The 26879-nt window shown below is 34.2% G+C and overlaps 1 protein-coding gene across 9 annotated transcripts in view; it reads right to left on the bottom strand.

Annotated features, from left to right (window-relative positions):
* The window catches only part of Ocrl (Oculocerebrorenal syndrome of Lowe), a 162724-nt gene extending 153999 nt beyond the window's left edge, over positions 1 to 8725 (bottom strand). For 3 of the 9 annotated variants that reach the window (XR_013021788.1, XM_076483029.1, XM_076483033.1), the window contains exons 1-3: positions 8474 to 8725; positions 686 to 810; positions 153 to 235 (exon numbers count right to left, since the gene is read on the bottom strand). Coding sequence is in view for 8 of the 9 variants with exons in the window: in XM_076483029.1 (XP_076339144.1) it covers positions 153 to 235; positions 686 to 769 (167 nt within the window). In the remaining variant the exon portion in view is untranslated. The remainder of the gene's footprint in view (positions 1 to 152; positions 236 to 685; positions 811 to 8473) is intronic. The other 6 variants (XM_076483031.1, XM_076483034.1, XM_076483036.1 and 3 more) reach the window with 5 other exon arrangements.
* Positions 8726 to 26879: the final 18154 nt, after the last annotated feature.

Here is a 26879-nt window from a genome sequence, read left to right as displayed (position 1 = left end):
ATGTACCTGACAAATAAATTCAAGGATCATTACATTAATATAGAAATATGTATTTCATTTACCAAGCATCTGAAGAAAACAAGTTGGAATTAACACAAACAAAAGTATTTACTTTCATCAGACACAGTAAAAATAAAATGTTAATTCCTTACCCATGCTCATTGTTATTTTGTACCAAGACCAAAATCCTACTTGTCTTTACCCAGTCTCGCACCAGGCCAGCTTCTATAGACTTCTAGATATTAAGGACAAATGAAACTTGTATACACATACCATATAAATTAATCTTCATATAGAAACAAACAATGTGCATGGTTTTCTAACCTCCATTATTATCTTTCTGTACACCTAAGAACTAAAAAACTGATCAATGTTTTTTTCACAGCTTAACATTACAGGGAGTATTTTCTTCAGTATCACATCTCACTTTGTGAATCATCTTAGACCTATTTGCAATTAAATTTACCATTTGGAGCACAAACTACGATACAACTCACATGTAAGTTTTACAGTACTTCCACTAAAAAATTTTAAAATGCCTTTGAGCATTCAAAAACAGTTTCTATGTTGATCAACTGACTTTTGATTTCATTGAAATCTTGTTAATAGTTAAAACTGCAGTACTAGCATTCAAGTGATATATGAACACTGAGTAATTAGCATATTTTTCTTGAAATAAGGATACAGTCACACATTTTGCTTGAGAACCAAGAAATCCCTGGATAGCAGAAATTGTTTGCTGATCCATCATGGTAGCAGTAGGTAGCATATATCACCTTGTTTTTTGAAAAGTCAATGATGGTCACATTTCTGAAAAATAACATATATTTTTATCACTTCAGTCCTAGAAATATAGAAAACATTTGTGTATAGTTGAATGGAAGAACAGGATCATAAGAAACAAGTTGATGACAGACAGCCAGTAAGACCATAAAAGTTGCCTGCAAATATCAAAAACAACAAGGAAAATGAAAAATCATAACTGATTTTATTAATAAGATAAAAAGTCCTTATTAAAGTTATTATTTTCCAATACTGAAAATATACTTACAATAGGTACTTACCTCCACTCACATGAATAGCTATTCTCATTTACTACTTCCTTCTATATGCAAAATGTTCTTGCATGCCACAAGCCTTTTAACTCTCACATAACCCAGGATCAATGTGGTTGAACTGTATCTTGCATATAACAGTAGCCTCTACCAACAAGAATACAACACATCCTCCTGATTTATGAAACCCCCTCTATTCAAGTCTATCAAACTATCATTTTGATATTAAGCAGAAAATGAAGCTTCAGTTTTCAATGAGGAGGAAGGGTGGGGAGTGTGAGCAGATGCAAGTACCTACTGGATATACATCTTCATTACAGGAAAAAAGTTTCCAATATTGTACATTACATCTTACTTGCATGTAATCCTTCACTTTATAGGCAGAGGGACCTGTGTGAGGGATAGAAAGAAATATCTTTCAAAAGCTTCCAGAAGCACAGCTTTGAAGTATAATCCCAAAAGAAACATATGGAAAACCGTACCACTTCTGTGCCAGGAATACTTTGCACTTATTGTGGAAAGAGGTGTCACATACATGAGTGGAAAGTCAGAGGAGCACAGCTGGGTGAGTTAGAATTCAAACCACTATATGTCAATTCCATAGAAGAAAAACTGCAGAAGAGCCATTAACAGAATGGAATGTGCTCTGAGGTATAAAGTGGTCAGGGCATGATAGGACATACACAGATGGTCAACTCCAGTCCAAAATCAAGCAGTTTTGGGAATAGAACCTTCAACCTGTGATAGGAGAAAGATCCACACAGTCTTCATTTTAAGTAGGTAGAACAGAAGTATATACTATGCAAACCAATTTACAACACAACCATGGGCACAAATCCACAAAAAAACCACACACTTGAATACTGGTAAGAAGGAAAAGATGTGCCAGGGTGGAAAATCACATCAGACTCGAACAGACCAGCACCCCACAGTGCAACATCAGCCTCAAGCAATAAACACTCCCTAAAGTGAAACATGAGGGAAAGTACTGTTACTTCAACCAACATTATCCTCCAGATAAGACCACACATGAGCAGGAGCACACTATCATCCTCTGGGTCCCACCACATGGAAGTAGATAACATCTAGAGAATACAAGCAACAGCACTCTTTAAGTAGAACTACACAGAAGCTGGGTGCACTCCTCCATGATCTGTTACCTCAGGGGATTGGAACTGAAATGTGGCAAGGATTCATATACTCCACTAAAAAAAGAAGGAGAGGACAAAATGCATTAAAGAGTCTGGAAAAACACAGATACCAGAGACAGTGCAACAGGTGACCATGAAAAACCCTACACTGAAAAGCAGACCATCCCAATTTATTCAATTGAAGGGATAGCAGGAATGAGCTATCTGGAAAAACACAGATACCAGAGACAGTGCAACAGGTGACCATGAAAAACCCTACACTGAAAAGCAGACCATCCCAATTTATTCAATTGAAGGGATAGCAGGAATGAGCAGTTATTTCCTGTTTTACACAATTGAGTCCATGAATTAGCATAGTGTAGAAAAGGCATATGTATGAAGCAGATATATTAGTGAAATGGAAAAAGGCATGTAAACATCATTGCCAAGTATATCAGACCAGCAATTCCTACAGACTAAAAGCAGTAGGAATTAGTTTGAAAAATGAAACATGGAATAAGAAGACAAAATTCAAACAAAGAGAGTGGAAGGCAATTAAAAAACAATATAGAAATTATAGTTTAGAAAAACTGCATGAGGAGGAGGTCTACATAATCAGAAGGAACTTTAAAGGTACCAGTTCATCCAGTCCTGATGAAGAATATTAATGTCAGGGCCCAAGATTGAGGAACCAGAGACCAAAAAAAGAGGCAAATAATACTGGAGTAAAATGGCAAAAGCATTCAGATGAAGAGTGCCCCACTAACTGCACAGTCACCTGAAAAACTAAGAGTCAAGAAATCACTCCATTGGATAAACCTTGTCGTGTCTTGAAAAACAATCTGACACAATGTAAAATGCTCCCATACCAGCAAGGAGACTTATCAAAAGTGTGGGGTCCATGAAAAGAATTCTAAAGTTTGACAACAAAGGAAACAGGGGTGGATGCCCCTTTAGTGATTGATACAGGCCTCAATGGCAGAATTGTTAGAATTGAGCATAATGTATTAGTTCAGTACCAGAGGAAGAAAATTAACCAAGACATATTGTAACACCAGACACTTCTAAATATTTATATGAAATCTTTGTTCAGAAGTCTTCTACTTATGTACCTACACTCCCTTACTTTGGAGAGTAGTACCTGTGAGAAGATGCAAATCCAGAAACAGTATCACCATCATTGTGTGGTTCTTGTTCAACCACCAATGCAAGTTGTCTGCACCCAAATCAACTTAATCATCACCAATGAGCTTGATGAGTCAGTTGCTGTTAAGAAGAGGAATGTTTGTAAATTGGGGATTAAGATGAGGTACAATGGTGTAAGGTTGGATCTGGGGTAGTGTGGAAACTATAAATAAAAGCAAAAATTGATGACAGGCAACCTCAACCCAAGATTGCCTCAAAGAAAGGCTATCAGGCAGTAGATATCACAAAAGGGAAGGATGAAGTTATATCTGGGGAAGGAGAATATTCCTACTCAACAATACCCAGCCACCTAAAGCCTAGTGAGTAAGGAAATAGTAGGAGTAAAATGGGCCACAGTGAAGAAGTGGAGGGAATAAAATCACCCCAAAAAAATGATCTGGACCATGGGCAGATTTTGTTAATCAAATCCACCAAACTATTTTGTCCCCTGCCTACAAAGACAATGCATTGATTTAATAAAAGCTTGCAGGAGACAAAACAGCCAGATGAAAAAGATAATAAGAGAGATACATGTGCAGATTCATCAATATGAAGAATCTTCTCTAAGCATTAATAAAAATAAGAAGCAAGAGAGAGTGTTACAGTTAACAAATCTAATGAAATGAAATATGAAAAAACAATTTTATATGCACTCGAAGTCTTCGGAAGAATGCTCCAGTCTAAATAGAGGAGTAACTAAGTAGAGTGAAAGAGAGTGTGGGAAACATTGATGGCATATACATCTGACTGACTGTGACCATAGGTGAGAAGACAATATGTCTTCAAAGAAAGAAAGAGCATGATAAGTCACATTATTGTCTCAGTCAGGCATATAGTAGGACAAGGAGGGTTAGTAAAGAAGGATCTGAACAAAGTGGAAAAGACAAGGAAAAATAAACTTGGCAATAATGGGTACTGTGAAATGTTTATAAAGTCATCAAATAACCAGTAATGGTGGAAGGTGACAGTCCATGGTAGCACAACCATGTGAAAAAAGCCTAAAGATGGTTCACAGTAAGATGATCTGAAAAAAAAGAGAGTGGCTGATAGATCAATAATATTGCCACTCTTTTGACAGATGGACAGAATTAACAGATGACAGGAATGGGATGAGAAAAACTACATAATTCAAGAGTCCAGTACAATTGACTAGAGACCTTCTACACAAAAATGGAGACACTCCTGAATGAAAGAGAGAACAATGAGTTTGGTGCAGGAGAAAGCAGGAACTGGACTAAGGAAGACAGAGTCTGGACACCACTTTATGAATCAAAGAAAACCAATATTGGACAACCAGCCAAAGAAATTTCACTAATAGGACCCAACAAGCAGTGTTATGTATCAAAGCAAGGGCATAAGGGAAAATATGAAGAGAAATAAAAACATACAAAAAAATGTGAGACCATTCCTAAATAATAGCACTGACTACTAGGGCTGAAAGATGAGGAACTGGGATTCAAAATTTGGTATTGATTGGTAAAAGCGTCAATGAGAGGCATATCCAACTGAAAGAAAACCTGAGACAAATCAGAGAGTGGAGAGACTACAATGTCAAAGATGAAAATAATGATATAAAATTACAACCACTTGAGGGAAAGTTATCAGGAAGATAACATTCCTTCATGTAAAGTTTCATTTGCACAGGAAGATTATTTTTCCATTTAATCCATGCAATACATTCACTTTCACTGGGCATAAGTAAATGAATACAGATGGACCAATCATTCCCAACAGGAAAAGCCAACTGAAAAGATCAATTATCTCTAAGATGTAATATTTTGTCCATGAGTAAAACACTGTCCAGCTGAGAAAGGCAATCTGCCCTTGGCACATGATAAGCTGTGAAATGAACTTAATGGAAATTAGCCCAAAGTGATAGATCCAATGCATGGAATCAAAGAAATGGTAACCCCCTGCTGGATGATACAACCAACTGATCCGTTTAAGCATCAATCACTTGCACCAATATGTTTCTCAATTTTAACCATATCAACAATAAATCTAAAACAGTAATGTTCCATGTAGATTCCCTAAACAATTATTAAAGAAAAAATCCTACATACATATATATGTAAAAACAGCTGGTTTTGATGGACAAAATTTTCATGTAGAGAAGCGAACCAGTTTTGATGCTATATTCCTCTTTACAGAAGTCTCAACTGCTAAAGTCTGCTAGATAGCCTTGAAACTCTATATCTGAGACCCTAACCCATCAACAGACATTCCCAGCAACCAATTGGCAACCCTCATAGAATTCACCACGATGAAGACAAACTTCATGTTCAACAACCACAACTATATACAAACAAATGGCCTGAACATAAGCAACCCAGTATCACCAGTTCTAGCCAATATTTTTATGACACAAGTTCAAACACAAGCAATTAACACAGCATTACATACATCACTATTCTGGTACAGATATGTAGATGACACAATTGCGGGATTCATATGTACAGAACACATACTTAATTTTTTCAATCACATTAACTCCATACATCCCAACATTAACTTCACATGTGAACAGGAAGGAAGCAATCAAACATCATTTCTTAACCTCAAAATTACAAGAACCAATACACAATTTAAAACAGAAATCCACCAAAAAATCACCCATACTGGACTATACATTCCTTGGGACTCAGCACATGAAACAAAACAAAAACTCAACATACTAAGAAACCAAACAAACAAAGCCATAAAATTATGCTCACCAGATAAAATTAATGACAAATTTGACAAAAAAAAACAATACTTCATCAACATCAATAAGTTTCCTCCACAAACCGTAGAAAACATTATACGCACATACCTAGACCAAAAGCAAAATCAACTAACAAAAGTAAATATATCCCATGAATTAAAAAATCAAGAAACCATATACTGCTGCATACCATATATTCCCGACATCAATAGAAAAATAACCAACATTTAGCAAAAACTAGTAACAAAATATGACATTCCAGTTAATTTATTCAAAAACCAAGCACAAAACTAAGATCTATACTATGTAAAAACTAAACTGACAAACACCACACCAACACTATTGATAGAATACAATGTGATAACTGCAATGACTTCTATATTGGAGAAACAAGTAGAAATATGGAAACCAGATTCAAAGAACACAAAAAGTCACCTTCATACATTTTCAAACACTGCAAGTCACACAGATAAAATATTACAGAAAAACATGAATGTTATAATATGAAGCATTTATTAAATATTACAGGATTTTCAAAATTTCTTTACTAATCTAGAGGTACAAAAAAAAACAATTATAATTACAAGGAAAATATTACATAATCTATAGTACCTAAGTAAACAATTTGAAGAGAAAAAGTATAACAGGAAAAAATGAAAAGTTTGTAGCACAAATGAAATACTTAAAATAGATTTAAATACACTGAATAATGTGTATTATTTGGTGATTAAAAGAAGAGTAGGAATAACATCCCTGTTATTAGAAATTCAGTATCATTTTTGGCTGTTGAGGGAATCTTAAAGATGAGGAGAAAAATCAAATGCCCTCTTTGTATATTATGTCAGTGGATGGTAGAATTAAGAGTTCTTAACCTTTCTTCCAGTTTTTATAGATTTGCCCATGTGTTTAAATGCTCATACTTTAAGGTGAGTTTGGTTTCATCAATATAGAAGGCTCTACAATCTCCACGTTTTTAAGTTCGTGAAATGTGAACAATAGCTAGTCAATAAACAATCCTTGTAGCAGAGAAAAGTTTGTAGTCTAAAATTTGGTTTAAAAATAACTTTCAGGTCAAATTAAGGAAAATAATTTTTATGTGTTGCATAATTTTTTAAAACTTTTGGTGTGAGGGGCCTCTGTCTTCCAAGATATGGTAAGCAGGTGTATAAAAGAAGTTTGGGCACAGTGGGCATCTTAAATGGTTTAACAGATGTATTACAAATTATATGATATTTCTGTTGTAATTATAATTGTCTTTACTTTGTACCTTAAACATGCTCGCCCTCCCAGCCGTGGGGACGTATAATGTTACGATTAATCCCACTATTCGTTGGTAAAAGAGTAGCCCAAAAGTTGGCGGTGGGTGGTGATGACTAGCTGCCTTCCCTCTAGTCTTACACTGCTAAATTAGGGACGGCTAGCACAGATAGCCCTTGAGTAGCTTTGTGCGAAATTCCAAAAAACAAACAAACAAACAATACTTTGTACCTTTACATTACTGATGATGTAATTTTGAAGATTCCAAAATGTTTAATAAATGCTTCATATTATCACATTTGTATTTTCCTTTACTATCATTACATGAAGTTTCCCAAAAAATTTAGTAACTAAATAAAATATGAATCAGTGATGTCGAGAAACCCACTTGTTGAGAAATTTATATGCAAAAACGGCTCGTTTGGGTTGAGAAAATATTTTACATAAAAGAGCGAACAACGTTTCAACCTTCTTCAGTCATCGTCAGGTGAACTACCTACGTACCTTATTCCCACACTATTTTGACAGAACTAAGTTATTACTGCTCTTTTCTTTGAATGTCTTTACTAATACCTTGTACTTAACAATAAGCTCTTCTGAGCTGCTCTTTCCTACATCACAAGAATTAGACCACACACACATTTACTAAAAAATACATTTCACTGTACTGGTTAAAAGCTGCATTTACATTCACATCCAACTTTAGCAGTTCAGATAACATAATATCCTATAAAAATTCAAGATAGGGAACAGAAACTTGTGCTCAGAACTCGCAGGAATTTTAAACATTTTAGTCTGCTTTTGATTACAATTTTCTGCTTTGATTTTTCAAGACACCAACTGGGGATTTGGAGCACAGGCACTATGTGTCAGTAACTATAAAATTCGTAAAATGTAACGAAAACACACGTTGATGATACCATAAAATTAAACCACAAAAAATTCAAAACAATTATTACTTAAGTAAAATTTTGGTAATAAAAATTTTTATGCAAATTTATTGCTTAATTTAATTTGGATCCTCTTATTTCCCCTTTTTTTTCTTTTTGTCCTCACTGTCTCACAAATATTAGGATTATCGTTATGATGATTAATCAAACTCGGATGATAACAACAGCATTATTACTAATAGTGACACTTACACTGTTAGTGTTACACACTCGCACGTATCTCACTTTTCCAGTTTACATTAAACTGAAAAGGTGGTGGTAACTTGATCTGTAATTGTAAATTAATTTTCAAGTAACTTACATTATTATTTTTATCAGTTTCACTTGGCTACACCAACCGCAAAAACACATACAATATCATTTGAACTATCTATACATAACGTTAATATCTATAGTCTACTTGCTCATCTTCGCTTGTTACTGATTTTAAGCGCCATCTATAATAAATAGATTCCACAAACTTTTCGAAAGGGGTGAAAATGTTTTTAAGGAATATTTAAAATGAAAACTACACTTTATTTCAGTAGAACTGTTTAACTATTGCCTTTTTTAACCTTGTTATTTGACACTTTATTCATGTATCATGAAAAGCATGCCAAATATACTGACTTAAAATCAAAGGGGTGTGTATGTGTTTTCTTATTGCTGGTACAACGGGGGATAAAAATCAAAGGGATCTTAAGTAGAATACTACACTGCATGTATGCATTCATGATATAGCTAGTAACTACCAGCGGCACGTGAAACAGTGTCACTTATTCATATACAAAAATATTTGCGGGGCTCAAATAACTGTAAAGCGCTGTCGAGCAACAAAATGTGAAATTACATTCGTAGGTCACCCTTGAAGTTTATTTATATGAATATAACACACATTCCTTTCTCCTTTAAAAAAATATAATACTCTCCGAATTCATTATTTATTTTGTATATGTGTATATTTATATAATACGTGTTCAAGAAATCAGTTAAGCTGACTTCACTCCAGCTGCTTTTGTTCCTTTCTTATTCTCGAATGGATAATAATGGCTCTGTCAAAATGGAAATATTGCTACAGTACTGAACATCGTTTAAAGGTGAATTTTCAACAGATTTAATAATTGCCTTAGAAACTGTACTTTGGTTAGGTATAATTCCTGTGTGGTTGCCATAATTTTAAACACTTTAGTTTTTGAGTAAAAAATGAAACAAAATATGCGGGTCCTCGAACTCAAGTTCCTCTTGGTCGTTCGGCTGTTTCCGTGACGTTTTACAACTATGACGTAATAGTTGCCAAACACGCTTCGTTGCGTGCCGACCATTTTATTCCTTTCAATGCTGGTGTTTTATGTAAATCTATCGGTGCTTTTTTCGGATTACATACTTTGAGAAACTATTTTTTGTCTTGATATTGCTACTTCATGTTTGTTTTATGATAACATGGTTACTGGTCAACAAGTTCATAGTATGATGCTTCCAAGACATTGATATTCAGGCAATTTTTATCAAAGCCTCGAGTCTGGGTAAAGCACTCGTCATTTTTTAATCGGTTTGATACCTTGTCGTATGAGTGACAACAAAGCACTCTTTCTTGGTTGGCATCTGCTCGCATAAACCACACCTACACCTTGCACAAACATACGGAATATGTCATATAAGTTATACATTTATGGTAACTATTAAATTAACTGTTCAGACTGCTACATCTAGTTTAATTTTATAGACAGAATTATGACGCATAATTGAAATTCATTTTGTTACGAGTCATAAATACCCGGTACAATGATTGTGGAAGGGCCGAATATTAGTTATCATAGTCGACAAAGTATAAACAAATAAAACCCAGTCTGTGAAACCAATAATTTATAACCGCCAGTTGGTTTCGAGATGCTTAAAATTGCACTGAAATAATACAGACTATATTTGTTGTCATGACTTAGGCTTACCATTCTTCCACTGGAGGTATGATCGACTCGCAACCGACCTGGGCGCTATCAGTATCACTCACAGTTCCGCTACTCTCGCTCGTGGAGCTGTCCTCATCACAAGAACTTGTTAGATCTGTGTCAAAAGTAACTGTTCTAGATTCGTTCAGAGTAGGTTCGAATTGATATGACGTTACTCGACACTGTTCAGAACACAAAGTCGAAACAGACTCCGCCTCTGCTTCTCCGTATGCACTGGCCATGTTTATTTATATTCAACGCGCTGGTGTTGGCAGTTTGTTTGGCAACTATTACGCAACAGTACTTTTCCTAGCGGCAAACGTAAAAACTAAAACGTTCGGATTGCCGCTCGGAAAGGGCTCTTTCTGCACCAAGTTCTATGTTTCATTTATTAGTGAACCTGCAAAATTAATCAGTATGAGTAGTTCTTCTGACTGAAAAGTTTTCTTTTTTCTGTAAAATTCACCTTTAAGACCTTCGACAGTAACTCTGGCGTTAACCACAGATAATGCAACCTTTAAATGTTTAAGTACGCTAAATATCTTCTGTAGTGCTAGTGGATTAAAGAAAACAATGACAGAACTAGAGGTTTTGGCAAGGTAGATGGAAAGTCAGAAAAGATTTTCCGGCAAACATACATTGGACTACAGGCCCCATAAGAATATCAAGTGTTTGGCTAGGTCCCTATGATCCAAACAGGTATAACTGGTTGCATAAAATTAAAGAAACTGCACAAAAATAAAAAAGGAAAGATTGGACTGGACAGACATTCAGGTTGAAGAAGCATTCAGAAGCAGACTATTTTTTATTTCCACTACATCTTCAAAAAGTAGGCTGTCCTTTCTTTCTGTTACAAATATGTTGCCATTTTCATGATCTACAACTGTTATTTATCACATGTTGAAGTTTATCAAAAATTATCATGCCTTAAACAAAAAAAAAAAAAACTAAAATTAATTCACTACCAATAATGATCAACCAGGCACAAAAATGTCTATACATGATATTTATAATTAAAAATGATAATAAATATGCATTTTTGTAACACCACACTCCATGTTGAACAGGATGAAATGCTTTTCATTTATTTGAAATCAGTTTTGGTTTTCAATATGTATAAAAGTAACAATGAAACGTTTTGTTTGTTTCACACACAGTTTCACTGTCACAGGCAAAATGTCTTTTAATCGGGTAAATTTTAAAAATAATGGTTAAACATTAAAGTTTTTCATGCACGTGTTGAGCATCAATTTTATTACAAAATTATGTTACATTTACGTAAAACCCTTTGAATTTTGCAAACAAAAATATTTTTTAAGCTTTTTAATACTATTTTCATATTTTGCAAACTTGAAGAAAGGGAACGTCTCCCACAGACACTGTTTTAGATGTTGAGGAGAAATCTGGAGATCCTATCAGTGCTGTGTTTGATCATAATTACTATTTGGCTTCTCCAAGAAAGCTTCACAATAAGTACTTATCAACTATCGATAAATTGGAAGCCAAAAGAAAAAACTCCAGACGGAAAAGCAAAAGACCAGAAGGCTAAAAATTAAAGTCACTCACCTCATTAATGTTATTGACTTCACCAAGACTCTGCCACAGTTTATTTTCAGACAAATTGTGCTTAAATTCTTGAGACCACTTTTAGTGGAGTGTCAGATGTAACAATGCAAATAAGTTTCAAGAATTGGAATCAACTAGGGGCTGATACATTCCCAACTGTATTACAACCATTTCCCATGAGACTTCAATTTTACCCTACAAAGGCATATGAATGTATATGGGAAAGATTTGTACTCTGTTTACCAAATACCAGGACAATTACTTATTGGTAAATGTCAGTGATGAAGAGCTTGGATTTACACGTTGAAACATTGACAATGAGTGTTAAGGAGAAAAAAAACCAAATGAAGACATTATGTTTCTTAATGTTAGATGAAATGAACAATAAGAAGTCTATTGAGCTTTACAAAGGGAAACGCGATGCATTTGTTAAAATTTCCTCACCACCAATGGAATTTGATTACTCAACACCTCTTACAAAAACTGCTTTTGTACTGATGGTGGTATTTTGAAATGAGAGCTGTAAAGTTCCATAGGTTTTAAAATAAATAGGTTGTCTGGAAAAGTGAGAATAAATTTTCTCAAAGAATGTCCTCGTCGGCTCCAAGATGCTGGTATGAGAACTGCACCATTTACTTATTATGCGCTGTCGTGTTATTTTGCAACGATACAAACTTTGGGGGCAGACATGGAATCTATAACCTTTAATCCCTATTTCCAAGATCCATCAAGCAATAAAAAAATGTATGTCCTTTTTAATGCTTGCCACATGCTGAAACTTTTATAGATTGTAATTACAGCTAACGGTGTAATTATGAACTTCAAAGGATAAACTATATTTTGATGATTTATCACTGATCTACATGCACTCTAGGAGAATGAAGGACAAGCTGAAATCTACTCATATCGATAGCAAAAACAAAATATGAAGGTAAATTTGACTGTTTAAGTGTTAGTGATGCAATAGGCTATTACCCAAATCCAATACCCCGCTGGTACAGAAGTAAGTCTATGGATATGCGACGCTAAAATCAGGGGTTCGATTCCCCTCGGTAGATTCAGAAGATAGCCCAATGTGGCTTTGCTGTAAGAAAACACACACATTCACTTGCAAATTACAGATTGTAGAGGCACAACAAAATTCATTGGAAAGTTTGGTGGTATATTTGACCTTCTTAATATCTAAAATCCTGTGCTATGAATATTAAGGCCTTGATGCATTGGAGTAACAAAGTAAGATTAAGGAAGCTGATTTCTTCTGAATTAGATTATACAGACGGTTTAGAGCAACTGAATGGACAAATAATTTTTGATGGTAAAATACATTCTCATTTTCTTGGGTATATTTCATGCCTTATAGGTTTGAGAAAGTTATTTAATAGTCTTGTGAAAGATAATAGTGGTGATAATCTGCATGATGGTCCTTTAAGACACCTCCTCAACTATAAACCGAACCAAGATCACTTAGAGCTTTCTTCTTCTCCATAACAATTGCAGGTAGATTTAACAACAATACAATGGCTATTCATTTTATACACCCATATAAAATGTATAAGCAATGCAAACTATGTTCCATAAGGTACAACAAATACCATTTCAATGCTTTGTGACAGTCAAATTGTTAACGGAAATGTCATGATCAGTACAAAAGTGTTAATTGAAAAGAAATGTGTTTTCATCAAACAGGGAGATACGATTTAAAATCGTGATGACATTCCTGATGCCATGTGTCACACTCTAACCAACTACAAGGAGACAGAAAACACTTACTCATCTGTGGCAAAAATGCTGAGCAACAAAATTTCATGTTTACAGTTCTTGGAGGCATCAAGTGAGAGAGAAAATAATTAACTCTACTTAGTCTTCAAGCAGAAGGACAGGAGCTGTTTATTTACTGCTAACCAGATCACAAAAATGTGGTATTAAAAGTGCTCGCAATGACAAGTGGCAGCAAATTGGAATTCTCTCAGCTGAACCCTTGCCTGTAATGATGCATATTAAATATATATACGTGTTTCCTGACTTACAAGATCACATGCTTGACATAGCTGTAGGTGATAATTACGCTTTCATTCTTATCAAGCTAACAGCACAGGAAGCAACTGAAATTCTCGGAACATAAGTGCCAAAAGCACTTAACTAAATCTGTTATTTTTCAACATATGTTGTTATTACTATGTTTTAAACGTGCAATAATTTTTAACATTTGTTTTTTCTGCATTGGTGATTCACGATTTTAGCAACTTTGAGAAAATATGAATAAAATGAATCACTACTATACAACCTGTATATTGTTTTCTATTCACAGTTACAAACGATCAAGGATGTATTACGTTTATTTAATTGAGATATTTTTGTAAAACTGCAAGAAGTAATTATTTGTAAAGATAGTTTTTATTACTATGTTCAAACTTCATTTTTCTTAGTGAAAAATAGTTTGCCAGCTATTTGGTTGTAGCTTTTATTTATCGCTGTTGCAAATACTAAAATTTAAGTTATATAAATTTAAGTTTTTGTTTATATTATAAAGATTACATACCGTTGTTGGTCCTCTCTTAAATATATATTTTTAATATTGTTGTGCAAATAGTTGAAACAACTATCTGCTAATTGTTGTGAATCTCTTATGATACTTCTTTATCGAAGAAATATTTTAGTTAGAAAATTATCTAACCTTTTTCAAAATGGATTTTACAAAAAAACTTCTTTCTGAACTGCTGCCGTTTTTAAACTGTTAATATATTTGATAATTTAAAAGAATCATATGATGAGTTATAAGCAAAGCAAGAAATTTAGTGCATCTGCAGGTTACGCAAAGTATGAACATAGACACTGGGGATGTCCAAAAATGCAAAAATATAGTGGTTTCATTCAATTGATGGCGGTTATATATACCTCAGTAGTGACAAGTCTTAACTTACTCCGTCAGAAAACTCTACTTATAAAATTTATCATCAACCCCCTGATAAATATTGGTACATTTCCTTCCTGTTTTGTCTAGTGTAGAATAGTTAATTGTATCTCATCTCTACACCTTTACCTACGAAGTAGCTTCAACAAAAATAAAAATTGATACAAGTATTCTTCGAAATAAAAAATAATATCAATAAACTTTTGACGAAACAAAAGCTATCAGCTGACACAGATAATCATAACAAAAACATACAGTCTCAAATAATGAACAATAGAAAACCGACACAACAAGGTAAGCATCAAATTATTATTGAAGGTATTCCAGGCACGTATAAAGAACCTCATTTGACAGCTGAAATTAATTAAACACTGCAAATCTAATACTAAGATTGTAGATTGTAGCTAGTAAACTTTTAAGTAAAGGTAGCGTCCTATTCAAGGAACAGAGGTGGCTAATCTAAATAGTCTACTTAAAGAATAGCCACAAAATATTTTTCTGGTTTACTATCCCACTATGAGTTATTGAGATATGCAGGCATTATATTCATTACTCCTCAACCCTATAGGCGCTCTTCTCATGGGAAGGCAACGAACATCATTGTATATTCATTAATAATCAACTGAATTCTGAAAGACTTCTCCTTCACTCAAATTAATGACTTCCGAAGGCAACACAAGCCCAATGCCATTATCAGTTCTGTCAAAATGGAACTTTTGCGAAGGGGAAGAATTGTTATTCAACTTCTGGTGACAGCTGAACTGGATTATCTATGTTCCTCATGGAACTCAACACCAACCCAGTAAGCTGCAACCCTTCAAAATCTAACACACCTCTTTCCTACTTTCCTTATGGACATCAATCAGTCAATTTATCCTAAAGAAATACTTCTCACACTCATGAAAACACCTAACTATGTCATCCATGCTTTCCACTGCATCTGTTCCAGTACTATGAGACTACCAATTAATTTAATAAAGATGTTCATTCTTTCTAACACCACAGCAGATCATCTACTAATTAAAAGTTTATTTTATTTTTTTATTTTTATTTAGAGCTAAAAGACTTATTTAGCGCTTTACTGCTTCCACCTTTCACCCAAACATGTCTACTATCATCTAGTAAGATCCATCAGCCCACTGGACTCAAGAACCGTGTCGACATTTGCCAATAATGACAAGCTAGATAAAAAAAGACCAGGTCACTCAAGCCACAAAATCCAGGAAACAAATTATCTCAAACAATACCAGCCAAGAAGCAGCCTAAAAATACTTGACCTTACAGAAGACTGACTAACTTCATGTCAGACTTGTCTACTTCGTCCCTATATATTATTCCCTTCAACAAACATTTTCTCCTTTCTTCAACCAATTTCCGTTTTCCGTTCTTATACATTCATGACTCTCCCAGACATCTTGAGAGACTTCTTGTCACTCTCGTGTCACCCAAAAACCACATCATATTTAGACAATATTACACATTGTCTAAATAACTTAAATTATAGTATAAAATCTTTCTTGGTTTTGAAAAAGTCGACTCTCAGCCCAAAATTGTTTCGTCTGTCTTTAGAATTTAATAATTCTTCGTGAGTAGGATGAAGAGAAACCGAAGTTTTTGACCACCCCTGGTTATCCGTTAAGCCCCAATGTGGCTTGAAATTTTAAACCATATGTATTGTCAAGATTTAGATTAGATTGGATGGGTCACAAAACGACCATTCCTGCTTTTGATTTTGAAGAAACAAGTATCTCATCTATCTCCAAAACCCCTTAAGCTACAACAATAATAATTGTTAGCACACTCAACACTTCATCTCTTCTCTCGACATGGGCGATTTGGATATTCAAAGAAACCAAACACTAAAAATCAGTAAGAAACCAATAACAGCCTCCTGAACTGCCTGTGGCAGCGAGGGCAGGGTTTTTGGGAGGCGAGTAAATTAATTTGGCGTAACAAATCCAACGAAAGTGATATAATACATAACCTTGTCCTCCGATAAAATAAGTAAATCTTGTGTGAGTGACTTCGAAAGAAGAATTAGAGCTAAAACAAGTGATCAATTACAATCACCGGCTGTCTTTGAAAAGAAAAGAAAAAGGATCTGAGCTACATAACGAAACCTAGAAAAAATTAAAAATAGTGTCCAGTAATTCTCCAGAAGCAACAAACAGTGAAGAAAGTATAAGCTCAGCTACCAAAATGTATGATGCAGATACTAACAATGAAAACTAAAACAAAACAACAAGCGAAGATGAACAAATAAATCAAATTAAAATGGGCTCAAAAATTAACACTACCCTGCATACTGTACCATACACAAAACCTTAAGAAACAACAGGATCATGTAAAGAAACAGATGATTTTAGTTAATAATATTAAGTAACAACGCAAAAGTCAATAAAAAGAAAACAAAAACATGAAATCACAAGAAAACACGAAACACATACACTCATTCAAATATGCTGTAATAATTCAAGGTATCTTTAGCACCTGCAAAGAACGACACCTGGGAAAGTAATTGTTCACTTGTTGTAAGCCAGATCCAAAAGTAGCAGCAATCAAACGGCAAGATTAAGATGTCAAAAGTGTCCTCAATTGATTTTCATGTTTTTATATATTTACTTGTCGATTTTGCCAACGGAACTGTTTGTGAAGTGTAGGACTTTACATAATCAAATTAACGGAAGTGGCATCTTTTGTTTCTTTGTTTGAAATTAAGCACAAAACTTCACAATGAGCCATCTGTTCTCTTTTCACTACGGGTATCGAAACCGGCTTCTAGTGTGGTACGTCTGCAGGAAAGCCGTTGTGCCACTGGTGGGCAACAGAAATGGCACAAAGCATTAACTGCCAACCGTTCAGCTTCAGTGAACTAATTCGGACGTAAGTATTTCTACAGAAGAAATGAATTTACAAGGGTGTGAGGTTAATCAGGAAAGACGTCATTAGGGAGACAACCGAACTAACTAATTTTAGCAAGGTGTTTGACAATATTAACTCACAATTAATTTGCTCGTCGTGGACCTGAATCATCGATAAAAAATTCAATTCTAGACCGGATATAAGGATCACTATTGTTTGTAAGAGTGTAAAACTGTTGAGTATAAACTATCATTTATAATAAATGTTAGTAATAAGCGTTATTTTAAACTGTATTGTGTTTTTAAGTTTTTATATTAAATAGTATTTGTGTTAAAAAAAAAAGAAATTGAGCGTATCAATCTTGTTGACAAATAATGTCAGTTTAATATATATTCACATTTAATTAGCTACTAAGCTCAAATTAAAATTTCCGTTGATCTGAAATAGCACTACGTTAACATACGTAACATAATAAATCGGCCATTCGTCCGCGATAAATTATAGTACGCAACAATGCATATAACCGAAAATACATATATCATCAAGGAAGGGGGGAAAACGGTCTTCATAGAACCTAACCCTCCCTAGTTACACACACACGACCAAAAACAAATCCAAAGAGAAAGAAATTATTTATCCTACTTTTGGCCAGGTGGTTAAGGCACTCGACTCGTAATCTGAGGGCCGCGGGTTCGAATCCCCCTTACATAAAATATATCCCCCCTTTCAGCCGTAAGGGCGCTATAATGTTACAGTCAATTCCACTATTCGTTGGTAAAAGAGAAGCACAAGAGTTGGCGGTGGTTGATGATGGTTAGCTGCCTTCTCTCTAGTGTTACACTGCTAAATTAGGGAGGGCTAGTGCAGATAGCTCGCGTGTAGCTTTGCGCAAAATTCAAAATAAACCAAACAAACCAAAACGAATTTACATAACTTTCTTTCACGGGACTAGTGTCCCATTTAGTAACCTAATATGTACTGAACGTATAAAGTGAAATGTATAAACAACGAAACTAGAAAAAATATTGGTTGACTTCGTAATTTAAAGTTTCTATTTTTATAAAAAACGTTGGTAATATGATAAAAAACACCTTAATTCAGAAACGATTTAACTTTATAATTGGATCGATATTTTAAATTTTCACGCTAAATTTTATACATTTGGCTTTAGGGTAGGCTATCTTACGCTATGTATTTAGACTTATTTATTAATTTATTTAAATGATACCCAGCATGGCCAGGTGGGTCAAGGCGTGCGACTCCTTCTCATTCCCGTCGCACTAAACATGCTCGCCCTTTCACCGTGGGGGCGTTATAATGTGTCGGTCAATCCCACTATTCGTTGGTAAAAGAGTAGTCCAAGAGTTGGCGGTGGGTGGTAATGATTAGCTGCCCTCCCTCTAGTTTTACACTGCTAAATTAGGGACGGCTCGGTGCAGTAGGCTAACAACCTACTCACTTAAATACCTGTTGAAGAATCCGCAAGCGATTGCGACCCTATGTTCCGTGATGGAATTTAATGGTGATAACTAACTATACTAACTAACTAACCCGTAAAAAGCCGGGTATTTTCGCTAGTTGCTATAGACTTTTAAAAAAAGTAAGTAAAATGCAAAACTTAAAAACATCGCGAGCTAGACGAGAAAACCTAAATGAAAAATTAAATACATTTCTCTGCGAGGTATGCATGTCAGTTGCTCCTACATTATGTAATATAATACTGTGGTTAATCTAGCATGAGCTATGTTTTTTCTGTTGTTGTTGCTGAAGAATTTGTTTAAATTAAATAATTAATTTATGCCTGAAAATTAATGTTGTTGCAGAGAAAAAAGTTTGAATGAAGAGTCATGATATTGTTGATCTACATCTAAAGCAAATGCTGATTTTTATTGTCGTTTCATTTGTAATTTGTATTAGTTCTGAAACGGACAAAAAGTGATGAATAACCTGCTTAGATTTATGCATTTAAGAATGCATTTATGCATATTTAAGAATATAAATCACGAACATGTGTGTGAATTATATATATATATAGTTTCAGTTCTCATTTCTATTTGCTAAATAAATATTTAGGAAAGTAAAATGTTTAAACAAGATCAATTTGTTTAATGTTCGACAGTGATACTAGATTCTTTAGAGGTTATTGATGAAAAGCGTACTTGTGTATAATATTTCCAGTAACGATGTTAAGGAGTTTTTTTTTTTCCTTCAAATATGAAATAAAAGAATAGAATTAGAGCAAAAGAAATGAGTACGTTAAAAAGCATATAAAGCTATATGCATTACACTGTTCATAATTTAGATTTAGTACTGAATGGTGTTTACGTAAATATTCCTGAAACAGGGAAATGTATGATATTTTATATCCACTATGATAGTTTTTCAGCCAAAGCATCAAATGGTGGCAGCTTCTTGGAAGAAGAGTATTTTCTTCAAATGCAGCATGAAAAAAAAGTGTCCTACGTGCTGGGTATCCGAACACTAATATCTCTTTGATGCACGCTTGTGCTTTATTAAGGTAACGAAAACACAAAGTAAAATCATACTGCAATTTCGTTGGTAAAAGAGTAGCCCAAGAGTTAGCGGTGGGTGGTGATGACTAGCTGCCTTCCCTCTAGTCTTACACTGTTAAATTAGGGACGGCTAGCACAGATAGCCCTCGAGTAGCTTTGTGCGAAATTCAAAAAACAAACAAAAACCAAACATAGAAGGTGTTGTTATGGGAACCAAAGTTTTGTTGGTTATGTAAAACAGTAACTTTTCAGTACCTTCACCAACAACCTTTCTAGCTTTTTATCAAGTACATCCACGATATTCTGGGTCTTTTTGCTTGATACAAAAGATCTGAATTTTACCCTTTGGTTGAAACATAAGCAAAATCAGTTGGAGGTGTGTTAGCTTATCAGACGATAATACAAGTCTGATCATGTGGATAGATCTACGTGCTTGGTGTTAAAGCATCATCCTCAGTTTGACGGTCTGGCTCACGATTAATGCAAATTATTAAGCATATGAACTCCGAATAAATTTATTGAAATTATCACCTATTATGTATCATGATGACATATCGTACAAGTTAACAACAATTGCTAGTTTTTCTCCTCGTCTTCTCATGAACGGATGAAACTGCAGTTTATAGTGTATTTGAAATTTGTTTTTGTCTATAGTGTAGAAATGGTACAGTATCTTTTGAAATATATGTGTAATGTAATAGTATTTTACATGGGTCTGCATATCAGGTGAAATGGGCAAGGTTGTCTTATGTCATACGAATGCCACAAGAAAACAAGAAGAAAACAAACCTTTGAGCCTGATGGCACGGTATGGCTATAGTATGAACTGCATTTTTCTAGTTTTACTTGTCTGTACTTTGTCTGCTGGGAGTTCAACAAGTCGAAATATGAGTTACAGCGATTGTGTCATGTGTACAACCACATTAAACATATCAACAAGCTTAAACTACATCGTTAACACGCTTCTCAAGAAATAGTTACTCAAGGATTGAGAAATGTATGAAAGGATTTGCTCTAGCTATAAAAGTATTAAGTCATTTTCAACGCCTCCTTCCACACCACGAAACAGTTCGGTTAAACTTTACTGAGAAGCACCAAACATGGGACATAGAAAAGTGGACGAAGGTTTTGTTCTCTGATAAGAAACAATTTAACTTAGATGGTCCATATGGTTTACAACGTTACTAACATGATAAGGATACCCCACCGGAGACATTTTCTACACGACACAGAGGAGGAGGTTACATCATAATCTGGGGTGCTTTCTCCTTCCATGGAACAATGGAGCTTCAGGTTATACAGGGGCGTCAAACTGCAGCTGGCTACATTGGCATGTTGGAGAGAGCATCTTTACTGACTGAAGGCCCTCGTTTATGTGGAAATGACTAGATCTTTCAGCAGGACAACGCTGCAATCCACAATGCTCGCAGGACAAAGGACTTTTTCATGGCGAATAACGTGATTCTTTTGGACCATCCAGAGTGTTCGCCCGAATTGAACCTTTTGAGAATGTTTGGGGGTGGATGGCAAGGTAAGTCTACAGAAATGGATGTCAATTCCAAACAGTGCATGATCTTCGTGAAGCCATCTTCACTACTTGGAATAACATTCCAGCCAGCCTTCTGCAAACGCTTATATCGACCATGCCAAAGCGAATGTTTGCAGTTATTCGCAATGACAGCCGTGCAACTTACTAATGAGACCTCTTGTTGGGCATTTTCTACCCTGTTTAGGACTTCTTTTTGGTACGGTCTTAAACTTTTGACCAGCTAGTATTTAGCCTAATTTCATAGTGTTCACATTTTCCATAGTAAATGCTAAAAAAAGTTTTTTTTTTTTTATTTTCCCTTTTCATATTTTCATCTTTCGAAGCTCTACTCAAATAAGTGGTTGAGTCTAACAATGAAAAATGCATATTTTTTCTTTTGTTCATTGGCCTTTAGATTTTGGCCAGCAGTGTATATGTCGATACAGATGTGTGTATGTTAGTACTTACGTGTCTTACGTCATACATGGATTTTTATGCATATTAAATTACATATACAAATGAAACAAATAATAAAATGTAACACAACTGTTTATTACCATAAGAATAGAGACACTCTGGTACTTTGCAGTGTTGGCAATATCCCGATTTAGTTAAAAGTTCGGTCCTGTACATAGAATCCTTGCCTAAACAACCGTTAGAAGTTTTCACAATCAATCTGGAATTTGATTAATCAAGTCCTTCTTCTCCACGGCGGATTAGCGCTAATTTTATGGACTTACAAGGCTAACATCCGGGTTCTTTTTCGCCCAATGAATAAAGCACAGGTAGTACATAATATATCTGTGCGCTGAACTACCAGCAACAACAAATACAACAATTAGTTCAATAGAACAAAACATTTGCTTGTTTCAACTTTCTTGGCTTACCTTGTTCATTTTATCTTCTGCAAGACGTTTTTGGAACCTGTGGATACTTGTTATTATCTGAATGATATCAGTCTACCTAAATATCACAACACGAGTAGTTTGAGTGAACCAGTTCCTTGTGTTTATTGTTCATCACGTATTGCAAAATTTATTGGCAAAAATCTTATTGATTTCTATTGTTGGAAGATTATAAGAATAGAGCCAGTTGTCACTTGTTACAAACTGTGATGTACATTTCTTTACAATATATTGCTAGCTTCATTTAATTCAATGTACATAGAAACAAGTTAAAAAATTCGGTAAGGGCAAAATAATGATTAACTCCTTGTAGTATTATTTTGTAATGTGAGTGTGTGTTTTACGTATCATGAAAATGGTTTATCACATGCGTTGATTTTTATACAGTAACTTATAAATAAAAATATCAATGCTCGTAATTAACATTAACTAGGTAAAAAAAATCAAAGAAGAAAAGTGCGAAAATATCAATAACCCAGGAAAAACCAACAGAAAATGAAATAATATTTGCTTACCTATTGGTGTTAAAATTTAGAACCAAGAATTATTTATAATTTATATTTTTCATTATTTTTTCCAGTGTTTATTTCAAATTACAGTTCAAGACATATGTTAAAGTGTTTACTATGTTATCTGGTAAAAAAGAAATGCATTTATTTTATTGTTATAAGTGAATATAATCTAAGCATATGACAAAAGTAAAGGGATTAGAATGTATAAATTAGTATTAACGACTTTTATATTTTCCTTTACTAACGTCACCCGCTGATACAGCGGTATGTCTACGGATTTACACCACTAAAATCAGGGGTTCCTTATCCATAGTACACTCAGCGGATAGTTCGATGTGGCTTTATTACGTATAACAAAGCACACGCACACCTTCCACTAGCCTATGTTTCGTTTTTCAACCACTTCGATCTTGTGCACACAGGATTATAACAAGCGTCATGGTTCAGTATTAAGCCTTGCAAGTTCCCTTCCTATTTGTTGTTTTCTTAATTCCCAAGCTTTCTGTCACAGTATCAGTCATTATCTTCAAGTGTAAATATTTACTCATTTAGCAGTGAATCATTTCAGAATATTTAAACTATTAGAAAAAATAAATCGTGTTATAACCACTGTCGTTATAAAAATATTATAAATATCGGGCAACATTATTTCTGCTGTACGTTGTAAAATGTTTACCGGATTTAGATAGCAAAATATATTTTTATTTTATTCTTAAAATTTCATCAGGTTTACTTGGCATCATTTCTGTAAAACCAACAAAAAACTATTGTGAATTTTAAAAATATAGTTCTTTCTAATATTTAATTTAAAATATAGTTTCGTTTAAAGCTTACTTACTGATTACTATTTTATGACAAGTCATAGCTTTTAACCTTTTGCACTTGAAAATGATTGCACCAATGGTCTAAACGTCGTACCTGTTTCAAAAGTATTCTTCTTTACTGTAAGGCCCGGCATGGCAAGATGGTTACGACACTCGACTGGTAAATCGAGGGTCGCGGGTTCGAATCATTGTCACACAAAACACGCTCGCTCTTTCAGCCGTGGGGGCGTTATAATGTGAAAGTCAATCCTACTATTCGTTGGTTAAAGGGTATCGCAAGAATTGGGGTGAGCGGTGATGACTAGTTGCCTTCCCATTAGTCTTACACTGCTAAATTAGGGACGGCTAGCGCAGATAACATTCGTGTAGCTTTGCGCGAAATTCAAAACCAAGCCTCATTGTAAAAATTGTAATTGTAATAAAATTGATACACACAACCTTCTTTCTTAACACAAATATATTTTAATAAACAAAAGAAAGACAACATAATTTATAATAACAGTTATTACAAATAATTATTTATATACAAAGATTTTATAAACTCTCAAACAATATTCAGTCTTATATCTGGTCTGAAACCGAATATTTTGTTAACAGTCCAGGTCCACGAGATGTAAATTACTTTTATGTTGGTCTTCTGCTGGTACAGAGGTAAGTCTACGGATTGACAACGCTAAAATTAAGGATTCGATTCCCTTCGGTGGACTCAGCAGATAACCTGATGTAGCTTTGCTATACGAAAAACATACACTTTTATGTTGATACACAGATAAACTTCACTTGACGGGAATGTTAGCTAGCTATATTTTTTCACACGTGAGTTTTTCTGCTGAAGTTATGCGACGGCTTCGTATAAATACTAACGTCAAAACTTAATTCTCTAAAGCTGAATGGTTCATAATGTTTTAAAGCTGTAAGCGTTCTTGGTCAAATATCTGTAGTTTTCCGATCGATGAGCGTTAATCAAAATTATAGCTTCTGAGGCTTATAGTATACTTACTGTAACAGACCGACAATATTTTATCACTGTCTCTCAGTGTCTTGCGATAGTTAGCTTTCATACTCATTAGGTGAGGTTCTCGAAAGCTCAATAATATTGGATGACACGTTAGTGCTTTCGTAAAACATATATTGTTGATTCTTAATCTAGGAAATCTTCTACAAATTTAGAGAATATGCGGGACTTGCGCAATATACATTTAATAATATACGTTAATGCATTAAACTAAAATAAACGTAGATATTAAATAAATGTATTACAGTAAATCCATTACACTTTTTTCAGATACTTCAATGGATTTTCTAATCTCTGTTGGTTCTGCATCCTCAGATAGCACTCTGATTTCAAGACTTTATTATTTTATATAACTTGCGTTTTACAGTTCTCTAAGAGAAAAACGCAAACCTGGTATTGACTATAAAAGCAAAGATCTTCAACAATGGTCAACAGCATAAATACTTGATTGTTTCTTTTGGAACTTGAACTGGAATACATTAGCAATGGAATTAGATTAAGACTGAACTAAACTAAAGTCACAGATGTCGTGCTTAAAGAAAAGGTTGCCTTCATAAGTTTCACTAATCCGACAAAATGCATTATACAATGAAAACTCTCAGACACATCTAGATCCAACACAAGTCCCAGCTAAAACATTTTCGTCTGGTCTCTTTTCTCTCTCTCTCTCTCTTTTTCTTTAATGTTTTAAATAATATCCTAACAATCTCACAATAAGACAAAATTATACCAGCAGCCGTTTTTATCTCACTGTATAATCGTTAAAACGTGCTTTATGGCATAACCAGGTATCATTCGTTCGGGCTACTGGGCACTTGCCCCCTTTGATCCCCTGTATTTCCATGAAAATGCTGAGCTATCGACCAAAGAGGATGACTTTCAGATTGGTGGTAATTAGGAAATGCTTCTTTCTTAAGGACTAGTTTAAAATGGCTAAGACTGCAACAGTTAAAGTCTAAAAAGTGGAATTAACTAGAGATATTATGTAATTAGAGATATCAAATATATCGTTCATTCAATTTGCCTTTTATGTTGAAGCGAAAAATAGTAAATAATTCATATAAACTGTTTAATGTATTTCATGATTTCATATATCAAAAATATTACCACAGTATCTCAATTATGCTTTAAAAATTAAATTATTATAATTTCTTTAAATTTATTCAAAACACTGATTGCTAAAGTATGTATAAACAAAACAGCAACACTATTAAATTTTTATTCAGCTAAAATGAATCATTCTCAGATATCAATATTAACTAAGATTTAATAAGGTCAGAAAATATTTCAAAGAAGCTAATAATAAAGCTGTGACTAGAAGCAAAGTCTTAAACCCCTTATATTACTTTCTCTACGGGTATTGGATAGTATAAGACTGTTTCAAAAGAAATACAAAAATAAAAGTTGGTAGGGTAAAAATCATTGGCTTCTAGTTTGTTTATGACGCTAGTTCTGTTTAAATGAACCGTTGGTTGGCACAAACTCAAAACAATTCTAATAACTTGTTCAGTAAGAAAGTTTGATTTTATATGATGAGTTACGCTTTAAAATTATAGGTTCGAGCGGTATATTAAGTTTATGGTCTTTATTGTTCATACACTATGGAGCTTATACTGTTAGAGATTTTGAGATCACTTACAATATGATATTAGTGTTAAAATATGATAGGCTTTATTTTCAATTTGTTTGAGGAATTATTTATATTTTGACTTTTGATTCCTTTTAGGAACATTTAGAGCTTCAATTTTTTGAAAGATATATTTTATATATGCAAAAACGGCTCGTTTGGGTTGAGAAAAAATTTTACATAGAAGGTCGAAACATTGTTCACTCTTCTATGTAAAATATTTTCTCAACCCAAACGAGCCGTTTTTGCATATATATTTCTCTACAAGTGGGTTTTCTCGACATCACTGAAAGATATATTTTGTTTCTTTTGCTATTTTTTGGATTTGTCAGTATGTTTTCTTCCTTCTATCTCATTGGTAACATTTTATCTTTCATAGATGAAATGGCTTAGTGTTATGTTTGAGAGTG

This window comes from Tachypleus tridentatus, chromosome 13, assembly GCF_004210375.1.
Source record: "Tachypleus tridentatus isolate NWPU-2018 chromosome 13, ASM421037v1, whole genome shotgun sequence".
Classification (NCBI taxonomy): Eukaryota; Metazoa; Arthropoda; class Merostomata; order Xiphosura; family Limulidae; genus Tachypleus; species Tachypleus tridentatus.
The sequence above is the reverse complement of the archived record's forward strand: the minus strand, read 5'-3'. Positions and strand labels throughout refer to the sequence as shown.